Source organism: Remersonia thermophila, chromosome 3 (genome assembly GCF_042764415.1).
Source record: "Remersonia thermophila strain ATCC 22073 chromosome 3, whole genome shotgun sequence".
Classification (NCBI taxonomy): domain Eukaryota; kingdom Fungi; phylum Ascomycota; class Sordariomycetes; order Sordariales; family Chaetomiaceae; genus Remersonia; species Remersonia thermophila.
In genome coordinates, this window is record NC_092219.1 from 898,198 (window position 1) to 910,228 (window position 12,031).

At 62.0% G+C, this 12,031-nt stretch overlaps 3 protein-coding genes and 1 non-coding gene across 4 annotated transcripts; 3 read left to right on the forward strand and 1 right to left on the reverse strand.

Annotated features, from left to right (window-relative positions):
- Positions 1 to 1,305: 1,305 nt before the first annotated feature.
- On the forward strand, positions 1,306 to 4,539 carry VTJ83DRAFT_3068 (uncharacterized protein; the record flags this gene model as incomplete). Its single annotated transcript, XM_071009408.1, has 1 exon — positions 1,306 to 4,539. One exon carries the CDS (start codon positions 1,306 to 1,308, stop codon positions 4,537 to 4,539), a length of 3,234 nt encoding a protein of 1,077 aa, XP_070866949.1.
- Positions 4,540 to 5,579: 1,040 nt separating this feature from the next.
- Positions 5,580 to 5,689, forward strand: VTJ83DRAFT_t58. Its single transcript has one exon. It is a non-coding gene; the product is annotated as a tRNA-Val (tRNA).
- Positions 5,690 to 6,092: 403 nt separating this feature from the next.
- VTJ83DRAFT_3069 (uncharacterized protein) lies at positions 6,093 to 8,034 on the reverse strand (the record flags this gene model as incomplete). The annotated part of the gene is made up of 2 exons (XM_071009409.1): positions 6,093 to 7,591; positions 7,677 to 8,034. The coding sequence occupies 2 exons, from the start codon at positions 8,032 to 8,034 to the stop codon at positions 6,093 to 6,095; spliced, it is 1,857 nt and encodes a 618-aa protein (XP_070866950.1).
- Positions 8,035 to 8,909: 875 nt separating this feature from the next.
- Positions 8,910 to 11,477, forward strand: VTJ83DRAFT_3070 (uncharacterized protein; the record flags this gene model as incomplete). Its single annotated transcript, XM_071009411.1, has 8 exons — positions 8,910 to 9,270; positions 9,385 to 9,521; positions 9,595 to 9,668; positions 9,738 to 9,746; positions 9,806 to 9,903; positions 9,989 to 10,109; positions 10,177 to 10,642; positions 10,812 to 11,477. 8 exons carry the CDS (start codon positions 8,910 to 8,912, stop codon positions 11,475 to 11,477), a joined length of 1,932 nt encoding a protein of 643 aa, XP_070866951.1.
- Positions 11,478 to 12,031: the final 554 nt, after the last annotated feature.

Sequence of the window (12,031 nt, forward strand, 5' to 3'; positions counted from 1 at the left end):
GCTGCCGCTAACGTTCTCTTCGGCCTTGGTATTGACTCGTTCCCTTCCCTTCTGCTGCCCGCCCTGCATCCCAGTCAAACGCCACGCTTCTTCAGAGCCGCCCCCAACACGCACTGCAACGTCGAGGGCTTCATTCGTTCTTCCATCGCCGTTCGACGACCGACCTACGCCCCCGGGGGACCACCGAGAGACCAGGGGCTGCTGTCGACCTTGGAGGGGTTTTTTTTTTTTCAAACGATCGAACCATATTTTTTTTTTTTTCGTTTTGCGACCGGCCTTTGGACTCGTCGATACCTAACTATTGTTTTGGACATCCTTCTCATTGCCTTCCCCTCTCCATTTTCTCGCTTCTCCTGGCCTGCCATCTCTTTCCATCTCCCGAGCCCCTCTTTTTGATCTCCCCCCGTACCTAGCCTGTCCGTGCGGTGACAGCACAACGCCAACCCCTTTGACCCATCCATCGGCTTGGGTCCTCCACCGTTAAGTCGTCCCCCAGCAAGGCGCTCGAATCCCAAGGTATGTTTCTTTTTGATTGGAGTCGGTGATACCGTTACTGCCGTGTTCTGGTCTCATTCAGCGCTTTCACTGGTGCTCTCCTCCCAATCCTACCCTCCCCCCCTTCCTCTCCGCCCCTTTCTCTCTCCCTCCGGGCAACCCAAACGCCGCCATCTACGCGCTGCAGCGCCTTTTCGACATCTTCTCTTCCTCTTCCTCCTCCTCCTCCTCCTCCTCCACCACCCCCCCGGTCGGCTTTCCAGTTCACAAAACCCAGGAACCCACCCCCGGCCCTCGCTTAGCCGTCGGCGGTTTCTTATTGTGACGGATTGGCTGCTGTTCCCGTGACGGACACCAACCTCCACCACGCTTGGCGTCGCCCGGCCCCCCCCCCCCCCCCCCCCTCCATATCACGACCAGGCATCCAAACGTCGATCGATCGGCTGTTACGGGGCCTGGATGTGTGGATTCCAACGTCGCCTTGGGTCGACGGCCTGGATTCCGGACATTGACCGTCCTCGCTGAGGTGCCCTGCCCTGCCCGCTCTGGCCTCCTCGGCGTTCCTTGTATCGACAGGGCACGAAGCTCCAAATCTGCGAGCTCGCCCACCGCATCTTCTTCTTTCTTGCTTTGTTCTTGCGCCTTCCGCCCGCTTGCTTTTTCGCATCCCTCTTTCGCCCCCCCCCCCCTAGACGCCTCTATTCGTTCCCTCTGATCACCCCTGGGCCTCTCCCGGCTGCCGAGTTGCTGCTGCTCTCTTGCTCCGGGTAGCCGCCTCGGTCGCGAGCTTGCTTCCCGTCGCTCGTCGGGATGTCTGGTTATGGACTAACCCCCGGGAACCCAGGGCAGCCGCCACCGCCACCGCCGCAGGCCGGAACCGACGATCTCTCCCGCCCGGCCGATCCGGAATCCGAAGACCGCTCGGCGGTCCCTAAGCCGCTCTTCTCCTCTGCGCTTCGAGGCTTCAAGAAAATACCTCCCTCTCAGCCCTACGCCCGCCGGCCTTCGGAGCCGCCGGTGCCCACCATCGAGCCCTCCGCCGCTTCGGCGTCCCTCCCGCCAAGAAGCAACCGTCCGCCTCTGTCGCATCATGCGAGGAGCTTGAGCTTGCAGGACAGTCTTAAGAAGCCGCTGCCAGAACCGCCCCCGCCTCAGCTCTCTCCGGCCACGCCCCTGTCGCCTCTGGCTCTGCCGTCGCAATCGTCCCACTTGACCACCATCGTCGACACGGAGCCCTACCAAGAGGACCTACAACAACAGCAGCAACAACAGCAACCACAAGAACAACAAAACTTACGGACCGCGATGGAGTCGGCATCGGCCGACGTGGGTGGTGGATTGTATGCGAGGGGCGTGCCGCCCCAGGATGCGTCGGCCAACAACAGCCAGACAAGCCTCGCGAGCTCGTCGCGACAGGATGGTCAAGATGGCGGCGATAAGAACAACGGCTCCCTGTCGGCAGGGCCGTCGCCGCAGTCGAGGGCTCAGCCTGCCTCCGCCAACGCCGCATCTGGTGCCGGCGCCGCCAACGCCGCAGCGACAGCACCATCGGCTCATCTGTCGGGCTTGATGTGCAACGTACACCGGACGACGGGCAGGGAGCCGCATCCGCTGGTTGGAGCGACCACGACGATCCTCGGAGACAAGCTCTACGTGTTTGGCGGGAGGATATTGTCCAGGAATCGGCCTGCGCCCTTAACGTCGGACCTGTACGAGCTGGACCTCATCCGCCGGCACTGGACCAAGATCGACGCGACGGGCGACATCCCTCCGCCGCGGTACTTCCACTCGATGTGCGCGCTGGGCGACACGAAGCTGGTGTGCTACGGCGGCATGTCGCCCACGACCAACCAGAAAAACGTGCCCCAGGACCAGCAACCCGAGGTCACGGTCATGTCGGATATTTACATTTACGACGTGCCCACCAAGAAGTGGACCTTCATCCCGACGACCGATGCGCCCCAGGGTCGCTACGCGCACTGCGCCTGCATCCTGCCCTCTTCGGCGGCCTTCGTCTCGCACCGGGCGCCTCTCTCGGCCTTGCAGCACAACCCTTCGACCGGCAACCCGAACGAAGGCCGCATCGGCATCAACATCGACGGGACCGGCGGCGCCGAGATGATCATCGTCGGCGGCCAGGACGCGTCGAACCACTACATTGAGCAGATCAGCGTCTTCAACCTGCGCAGCCTCAAGTGGGTGTCGACGCAGCCCCTGGGCAAGAGCTGCGGCGCATATCGCAGCGTGGTCGCGCCGCTGCCCCCGTCCGTCACGGCCAAGCTCGGAAAGACGTTCCCGGCTAACGCGAGGCAGGACGCGTCAGGCGTCAGCCCGGAGGCCCGGGAAGGCGGGTCGAGCATGCTGATCTACAGCAACTACAACTTCCTCGACGTGAAGCTCGAGCTGCAGATCCGGTCTCCCGAAGGCCACCTGACGGAGCGTGCCATGAGCGGCACGTACAGCCCCCCGGGCCTGCGCTTCCCCAACGGCGGCATCATCGACACGCACTTCGTCGTCAGCGGCACCTATCTCACCTCGTCCAAGCAGGAGTACGCGCTCTGGGCCTTGGACCTGCGCACCATGACGTGGAGCCGCATCGACGCCGGCGGCGCCGTGTTCAGCCAGGGCAGCTGGAACCGCGGCGTCCTGTGGAACCGTCGCAACACGTTTGTGGTGCTCGGCAATCGCAAGCGCAGCCTCGTCGACGACTACAACCACCGGAGGATCAACTTTACCAACGTCTGCATGGTCGAGCTCGAGGCGTTTGGGTTCTACGACAACCCGCGCAAGACGTCGCCCATGAGCGGCTTCGTCAGCGCGAGCAGCCCCTACACGGGCCCCGACCTGAGCCTGGCCCGCAAGGCCGGCGTCACCGCGGGCGGCCGCCACCACAGCCGCGCGGCCGAGGAGCTGGGCGAGAAGGCGCTCGCCGTGCGGGAGCTCGCCGACATGGACATTCTGTGCTTCGGCGGCGAGCGGATACCCATCAACTCGAGGATCGTGTCGCGGAGGTGGGGGCCGTACTTTGTGCAGCTCCTGAGGGAGGGCACGGCGACGCAGGACGGCAGCGACGCCGCCACGCTGCGGTCCAACTCGGTTTCGGGCCCGAGCGGCTCCATCTGGAGCTCCAACCTCACCATCACCCCCTCCAACATGAGCGGCACCACCCTGTACTCGGGCAGCAGCATCTCGAGCCGGAGCACCGCGTCCACCAACGCGGCCGACCCCACCGCCATCAACGCCACCCCGACCCCGCGCACCCTCCCCCCCACGAGCCGCCCCCGTTGCCTCTACCTGCCGCACACCTACCTCACCGTCCAGATCCTCCTCCACTTCCTCTACACATCCAGCCTCCCTGCGCCGGGCTCGCCGCTCTGCACCGCGCCCATCCTGTGCAGCCTGCTGCAGATTGCGCGCCCCTACCGCATCGACGGCCTCCTCGAAGCCGTCGTGGAGCGCTTGCACGGCCTGCTCGACAGCCGCAACGCCGCGGCCGTGTTCAACGCCACCGCCATGGCCGCCGGCGGAGGCCGGGGAATCGACGGGACGCTGAACCCCAACTTCTTCCCCACGGCCGGGCTCGACGGGCTGGGCGCCGCCGCCGCCACCGCCGCCGCCGACGGCGCGTCCAACGCCGCCGGGAGCGTCGCCGGGTCCGAGTCCGGCGCCAGCCGTTCGGGCGGCCTCAACATCAACACGTCGGTTCCTGGGGCCATGCCGAGCAACGACGAGCTGAGCGCCACAGCGAGCCTGAGCGGGAGCGAGTGGAGCGCGAGCGAGCTCGGGGATAGCGAGAGGGGTTCGAGCAGAGAGGTCTGGTCGGGAGACTTGAGCAGCGTCATCGGCCTGCAGAAGAGGGGGCTCCGGGGCTTGATGGAAGGGAGGAGGATGAGGGAGAGGACGGGCACGGGGGTGAACGTCCCCGGTGGCTTGGCCGGCGGGATGCAAGGCCAAGGTCAGCAACAGCAAGGGCAGCAACAGGGGCAGCAGCAGGCGGGGTACGGCGGTGCCGGGAGGGTTGGGTTAGGGATTGCGGCTTCGTGACGTGGGAAAGAGAGGTGAGCCAGGAGGAGGAGACGAAGAAGAAAAGTAGGAGCAGAGAAACGCTGCGGCCATGGCGAAGCTGCTCCGAGCTGGAGCTTGGATATACCGATGGACGAGAGCCGAAGGGGGGGGAAAGGGTTTCTTCTCTTCTTTTGCGTACATAGTTGCTTGGCGGTGATAACCCCCCTCCCCCACCCCCCCCACCCCCCCTTTTTTTTTCTCTCTCTCTCTGGATTTTGACGAAACATTTTTTTGTAGACGGAAATGACTGATGATGTCATGGAGCAAAGGTCTGGGTACCGTACCTTTAGAGAAGGGGAGGGTAGAGAAGATACCTAGGGAGAGGGTGCATACTTTGGGTATTATTTTGGTGACTGGGAGGTGGGGATGTAGATGGATGGATGGATGCGGGTGGTGGGGGGCGAGAGAGCAGGACGGGACCTAGCTGTGAAGCAAATGCAACAAAGATAATCTCTGCTGACGGGCCGTCTTCTCTCTACGCTTTGGCCGTGCTGCGTGTGGCTCGTGGTTGGTTAGATCTCGAGCACCTAGGTTGGCAGGTACTTGCTTGATGTTGTCCCCATGGAGGTAGTTATCGTGTGTTGCTCGTCTTTTTTGAACGGGGCTCCCATGGGGCTCCCAGGCGGCTCCCATCGGGCTCCCATGGGAACCCCGATGCGGCTCGGGCTTGAGGCGTCTTTGTTGGTGTTGCGGTGCAGAGAGGCTATGAGCTGGTTGGCCTTGCTACTGGGTGGGTAGGTAGGTAGGTAGGTAGGTAGGTATATACAATACCTCAGGTGCTTGACCGCGGAGGCGTCCTTGTTGGTGGACTGCTGCGGCGTTGTTGATGCCGGTGGGAGGGGGAGGAGAAGAGTAGGGAGAAGAGTAGGGAGAAGAGTAGGGAGAAGAGTAGGGAGGAGAAGAGTAGGGAGGAGAAGAGTAGGGAGCGAGTGAGTGGCCTGCTTGGCCCAAGCGGTCCGTCTTCCGCGGCGGCTCCCCCATGTATTGTCCTGCACCACCCGGCTCCACCATCACACAACGGTCGACTGGTGTAGTGGTTATCACGTCTCGTTCACATTACAAAATGGTTGAATTCAGCCGGGGCTTCCTCCCGCCGAGAAGGTGCCAGGTTCGATCCCTGGGTCGATCATAGGTGATTTGTTGATGATTCTCCATCACATTTCCTTTTTTATCCTTTTCCTTTGCTAGGTAGAGAAAGCAGAGGAAAAGTTGGCGCTGAAAAAGTCACGTTTCTTTTTGATGGTGGTGATGGTGGTGATGGTGAGGGGTGGTTGGTTGGTTAGTTTATATGTTGGAATATTGGCTTGTTCTTCTCATTGATCATGTCATGAACTTTTCCATTCCCTCACCTCCTCCCCCTCGCTAACTAAGCAGTACCTACAGGTAACAAACTATGCTTCAACAATGAATACCCAAACAATGACGCTTTCATGTACTTCGTATGCTACCTACAAAAAACATACAACCAGCAACCTCTCCCCCTTTTTCCTTTTCTTTTCTTTTCTTTTCTTTTTTTTTTTCTTTTTTTTTTTTTACACCCACTCGCTCCACCTCGCGCCCTGCCTGTACACGGCGCCGTGCGTCTCAAACTGCGGGCCCTCGGCGTCGACGATGTAGCCCATCTCGCAGCGGTTGTACTTGACCTTTTCCTGCTCGTGCTCGTAAAAGGCGTCGAAGCGGGGGCTCAGGGCGTCGCGCAGGGTTTGGACGTTGCCGGCCGGGTGCAGCGCGGCCCAGGGCTTGGTGCAGGTGCCGCCCTTGCACGACTTGAGCACGAAGAGCAGGGCGTCGAGGCGGGCGATGACCTTGTCGAAGGGCACGCCGAGGAGGTGGGTCGGCGGCCTGGCCGAGGCGTGGAGCAGGTTGTTGAGCTGGTAGGGGTCCGTCTTGAGGTCGTAGAGCTCGTGCTCGTCGTGGCACCACACGGCGTAGTAGAAGCTGTACTCCTTGCCGATGACGCGCACCGCCTTGTACGTGTTGTTGACGTAGAGGCGCTGCTCGTCGTCGCGGAACAGGTTGCCCTCGGTCGCCGCGAAGCCCCAGAACTCGACCGTCACGTGCTCGTGCCGGCCGACCTCGGCCTCGTCGAGGTCGCGGCGCGTCAGGGGCACGGCGGCGCCGTCGAAGCCGAACTCGTCAAAGCCGCCGTCCTCGCCGAGGTCGACGCCCGCGATCCGCAGCAGGGTCGGCGCCAGGTCCGTGTGCGTCGTCACCACCTCCGACACCTCGCCCTTGGGCACGCCCGGCCCGCGCACGATGAGCGGGATGTTGATGTCCTCCTCGAAGCCGCACTCCTTGCCGGGCTGCAGGCGGTGCTGGCTGATGTGGTAGCCGTTGTCGGTCGTGTAGAAGATGTACGTGTCCTCGAGCAGGCCGAGCGCGTCGAGGCGCGTCACCACGGCGTCCACCAGCTCGTCGACCGACTGCAGGGCGCGCAGGCGCTGGCGGTAAAAGTGGTCGTTGAAGGCCACGTTGGCGGCCGACAGCTGCGGCAGCCCGCGCACCCAGGCGGCGCCGCCGGGCCGGTCCGGGTTGAAGTTGGGCGTGCGCGGGACCTTGGCGTCGGGGAAGAGGTGCGCGTGCCGCTCGGCGGGGATGGGCGGCGTGAAGAGGACCTGCTCCTCGAGGTCCGGGAGGTTGTCGATGGGCACCTCAAAGAGGGCCGACTCGACGTTGCTGTGCGGCGCGACGGGCGCGATGCCCAGGAAGAAGGGCCGCTCGCCCGCGTTGGCGGCGGCGTCCTCGAGGAAGCCCAGGGCCTTCTCGCGGAGCACGTCGACCGTGTGCTGGCCGGCGTAGTTGACGGGCGGGTCGCGGTTGCGCTGGTACGTCGCGTTGAGGTACATGTAGGTGTAAGGGTCGAGCAGGAAGTCGGACCCGTTCCACCCGGCCGGGTACGGCGAGTGGTAGTTCTCGACCGTGTGGGCGTTGAAGAGCTTGCCCGTGTAGTACGTGTCGTAGCCGGCCTGCTGGAGCCAGAGGGGGAGGTAGTGGTTGTTGAGCCCCTGCTTGACGAACTTGGGGTAGCCACCTGGGGCAAGGGAACCCAACGGCGTTAGGTCAAAAGGTCAAAACAAACGGCTTGGGAGCTCCCTCGAGATCGAGGCCAAACGTACCGTGGGGCGGATTCACGTCCGTCACGTTGGTGTTGTGCGCCAGCTTGCCCGTCCACAGCGAGACGCGGGCCGGGCAGCAGATGGCCGTGGTGCAATAGTGACGCTTGAACAGCGTGCCCCGGTCGATCAGGTGCTTCTTGATGAGCGGGATGTAGTTGAGTGAGTCCATGTGCAGGTCCTGGTCGTCGGTGAGGACGAACACGATGTTGGGCTTCTTGTGGCCGTGGTGGCCAGGCCGCTTATGGTGCGACGACGATGACGACGACACCTGCTGACCCAGGGGAATCTGGCCGTTCCCGCTGCTGGCCACGGCGGCCGACAGCTGCAGGCCGGCCGCGATGACTCCTGAGAAGCGCATGGCGGAGGGGAGAGCTCAGAGAAGGAGACGAAAGGCGGTAGGGATGGAAATGACCTTGACGTCCCTGGACAGCGTCGACATCTCTACATATATACCTATATACATATACATATATATATATATTTACCCGCGAAGCTCGTCTTTCTCTCTCTCCCTCTTCCTCCCTGTCGGTCATGTCTCTCATCCCCCCCCTGCCTCCACTCGGAGCCTCCACAGCTCCGACCCGCCGACGTGGACCGTTGCTGCGGCATCTCTAGGTTCGCCGGGATGACGTTATTGTCGTTGACGATTGCATGGCGCGCGCGGGAACCCCTCCCCTTCTTCGGTTCCCCACCGAAGCGCGTCCCGGCGCCGCGGGCTCGCTCTGGGAAGCGGGCAGACGAAGCGAAAGCGAGCCGCGACAGGGCTGGCATGGTTTGGGTCCGCCGGATGTTGTCACTATCGCCGGCATGGCGGAGGCGGACGGCCTTGCATGCCATCGCAGGCGGTGGTTCGCTGGGTGACGCTAGGGGGAGAAAAACGTGGAGCGGAGTGGGGGGATGTTGACCAAGTCAGGGGTCGACGGCACGCTTGCGACATTGACTTATAAATGTCGTGATCGTCCCCGACAAACCCCAACACCACCCAACTCGCGGCGTTAAGCCCGCGCGCCCGGAGAAAAGCGGACATGAACCACTCCGACTGCCGATGTCGCGGTCATCGTGATGAATGCACTCATAATGGTCCAGGGTGCACCCTTTCTTCTCGATGCGATGCAACCCTGTCGCATCTAGGGCCGAGATGGCTCCTTTGTCTCTTGGTTGAGAGAGCGATACAAAATAGAAATCGAGAAAAAAAAAACAAACAAACCTTGTCCTCCCGGCTGTTTTCCCTCCATGTCGTGGAATCGTTGCACCTGCGTTTCCAAGCTGCTGTGGTCGCTCCCCGAGCTCGAAGACCCGGCGTGTCCTGTCCACCACCACAACCCCTCCAACTCCAAGATGGTCCACGGCGAGGCGAACGAGACGTCGCCGCTCTTGGACCACCGGGATGCCAATCTCAAGGGCAAGGGCAAGGCGGACGACTACCATATCTCCATCAGCGAGATATCGCCTTCGGGCTCGCTCAACGGCGACTCCAACGGCGACTTTGTCAAGAAGAGCTTTGGCAGCGACGACGAGGAGAGCGTAGGCCAGGGAGAGCTCCAACCCGTGAGGCAGCCCAACGTGGTGCGCATCATTCTCGTCCTGCTTATCGGTTTGTCCTCATTGTCTTCCTCTGTCACGACGTCTCTCTCTCTCTCTGTGTGTGTGTGCGTGTGCATGTGCAGCTCTCGTCGCTGACTTGTTTCTCTCTCCCTCCCCTGCGCAGGCATTCTCATAGGAAACGCCGACGGTTCCATCCTCCTGGCCACGCACCCCGTCATTGCCTCCGAGTTCAACGACCTGGCAAACTCGTCATGGCTGATTACAGGCTTTGGCCTGGCCGGCGCGGCCACTCAGACATTGGTGAGAGAGAGACGCACCCGGTCTGTGTTGCGAAAACCCGCCTGCTGACCGACAATACGTTCGTTCCATCTAGTACGGGAAATTGAGTGACATCTATGGCCGGAAGCTCCTCGTGCTGGTTGCCTACACCATCTTTGTGATTGGAACGTGAGTTTGTCCAGCCCCCAGGCAAAAGCGTCGGTGAACAGCGTGCTGACTTGGACCCCCCTTCCATAGGTTCATTGTGTGAGTCTCCTCCCTCTTGAAAGTCCCTCGGCTGAACCGCAGAGGCTGACGTCCAACAGGGCTGCCGGCCAGACCATGTGGCAGGTCATTCTCGGTCGCGTCATCTCAGGAGCGGGCGCCTCGGGCATGGCCGGGCTTGTGTCCATCCTCATCACGGGTGAGTCTCAACCCAAGGAGCGGGGACCAGGGAGGGGGGGGAACAGCAAGCGCAGAACAACATGAGGGCTGACTGCCCAACCCAGACTTTTTCCCCATCCGGGATGTCGCGGCATGGCGCGCCTACGTCAACCTGGTGGCTACCCTGGGCCGCAGCATCGGAGGCCCCCTGGGCGGATGGCTCGTCGATGTCATCGGATGGCGCTGGTACGTTCGTTCGTTCGAGAGGTCCGGCAGCCGTGATGCGCGGGAAATGCTCACGCCCAACCAACAGGTCCTTCTACGGCCAGATCCCTCCTATCATCCTCGCCATCTTCCTCGTCCAAATCTACCTGCCGGGGCCTTCCCCGGCCTCCTCATCCTCCTCTCCCCCCGGCTCCCCTGGCTTTGATGCCGCGGCGGACGGCGCCTCGCCTTCCTCTTCTACCACCCCCAGCCGAGCCAACAGCATCTGCAGCACCACCAGCAGCAAGCTCGGTCGCGTCGACTTCAAGGGTTCGATCCTCTTAGCCCTCACCATCCTGGCCTTCCTCCTCCCCGTGGAGCTCGGCGGCGGGCGGCTGTCCTGGACGCACCCGCTGGTCCTGGGGCTGTTTTTGCTCAGCCCCGTGCTGCTGTACTGGTTCATTGGCGTCGAGAAGCGTCAGCCTGAGCCGATCCTGCCGCTCGAGATCTTCCAGCTGCGCGACGCCGTCATTTCCTACTTGATCCTCGGGCTTCAGACCGGGGCGCAGGTCGGGGTACGCCATTCTTTCTCTCTCTCTCTCTCTCTCTCTCCCTTCTTCTTTTCGCTTTCTTTTCCTTGGCTTTCCATCCCGCGGGGTCGTCAAGTCCATGACGACGACAACGAGAGAGAAAAACAACTTGCTAACTCTTTTTTTCTTTCTTTTTTTTTTTTTTCGCGCGAAGCTCATGTTCTCCGTCCCCCTGTACTTCCGCATCACGGCGGGCACGTCCAACACCGAGTCCGGCGCGCACCTCGTGCCGGCCGTCGTGGGCAACGCCCTCGGCGGGCTCCTCTCGGGCGTCTTCATCAAGCGGTCAGGCCGCTACAAGGGCCTGATCGTGCTGGCCGTCACCGCCTCCTCCCTCAGCTACCTCCTCCTCATGCTCCGCTGGCACGGCCGCACCAACCTCTGGGAGTCGCTCTACATCTTCCCCGGCGGCTTCGGCACGGGCGTGGCCCAGTCCGCCGTCTTTGTGTCGCTCCAGGCCGCCATCGCCGACCCCGCCCACCTCGCGCCCGCCATCTCCTTCATGTACCTCTCCACCACGCTGGCCGTGACGCTGGGCCTGCCCATCGTCAACGCCGTGCTGCAGTCCTTCCTGGAGAAGAGCCTGGTCCGGCGGCTCGTCGCGCTCGGGCTGGGCCGCCGCGAGATCGCCAAGGTGATCGAGAGCACCCTGTCGGACGTGGACTTTGTCGACCGCGTGACGGGCCCGGTGCGCGAGGCGGTGGTCGGGTCGTACGTGGATGGCCTGTGGTGGAGCCACGGCGTGTCGTTCCTGTTCTCGGCGACGGCGTTTGTGCTGGCGTTGGGGATTCGGCAGAGGCGGCTGGAGGGCGGTAGGTGATACAGCTCTTGATTCTTCTGCCCTGTTCTGTTCTTGTCTTCGATACGCCTTATTGCCCAGGACACCGAGCTCCCTGGGCCAGGCGTCGTTACGGTGTCAAGCTTTGTCGCTCCTTGTCATTTTCCATCATCGAAGCCCACGGCATCGTGATGCTGCTGTTGCCCATGGACACGACCTCAACGTTCCGCCATCTTTTTTTTTTTTTTTCTTGTTGATTCTTTGGAGAGCAATCAGCGAGCATGCACATACTTGAATAGGACGTATACATATCATGTAGACGGGGTGGCGTAAGGGGGATACTAGCAAAAGAAAAGAACAAAAGTTACAATATTCTCGATTCCCATTCCATCATGCTCGCCCTGCCCGTGATCACCGATGGACAAGATGATGAAGCAGGCCAAGGTCCTTGGTTACCCTGCTCCTAAACGGACCTGGTGGGCTTTTGTACGCTTATCCAGGACGCGGCCGCCGACGAGGCTGAGTTGAACCTCGCAGCCCTGCTTCGGCTGGGTGCGTCAGGGAGGGCTATAGTACATGGTTCCTCCCTTGGCGCT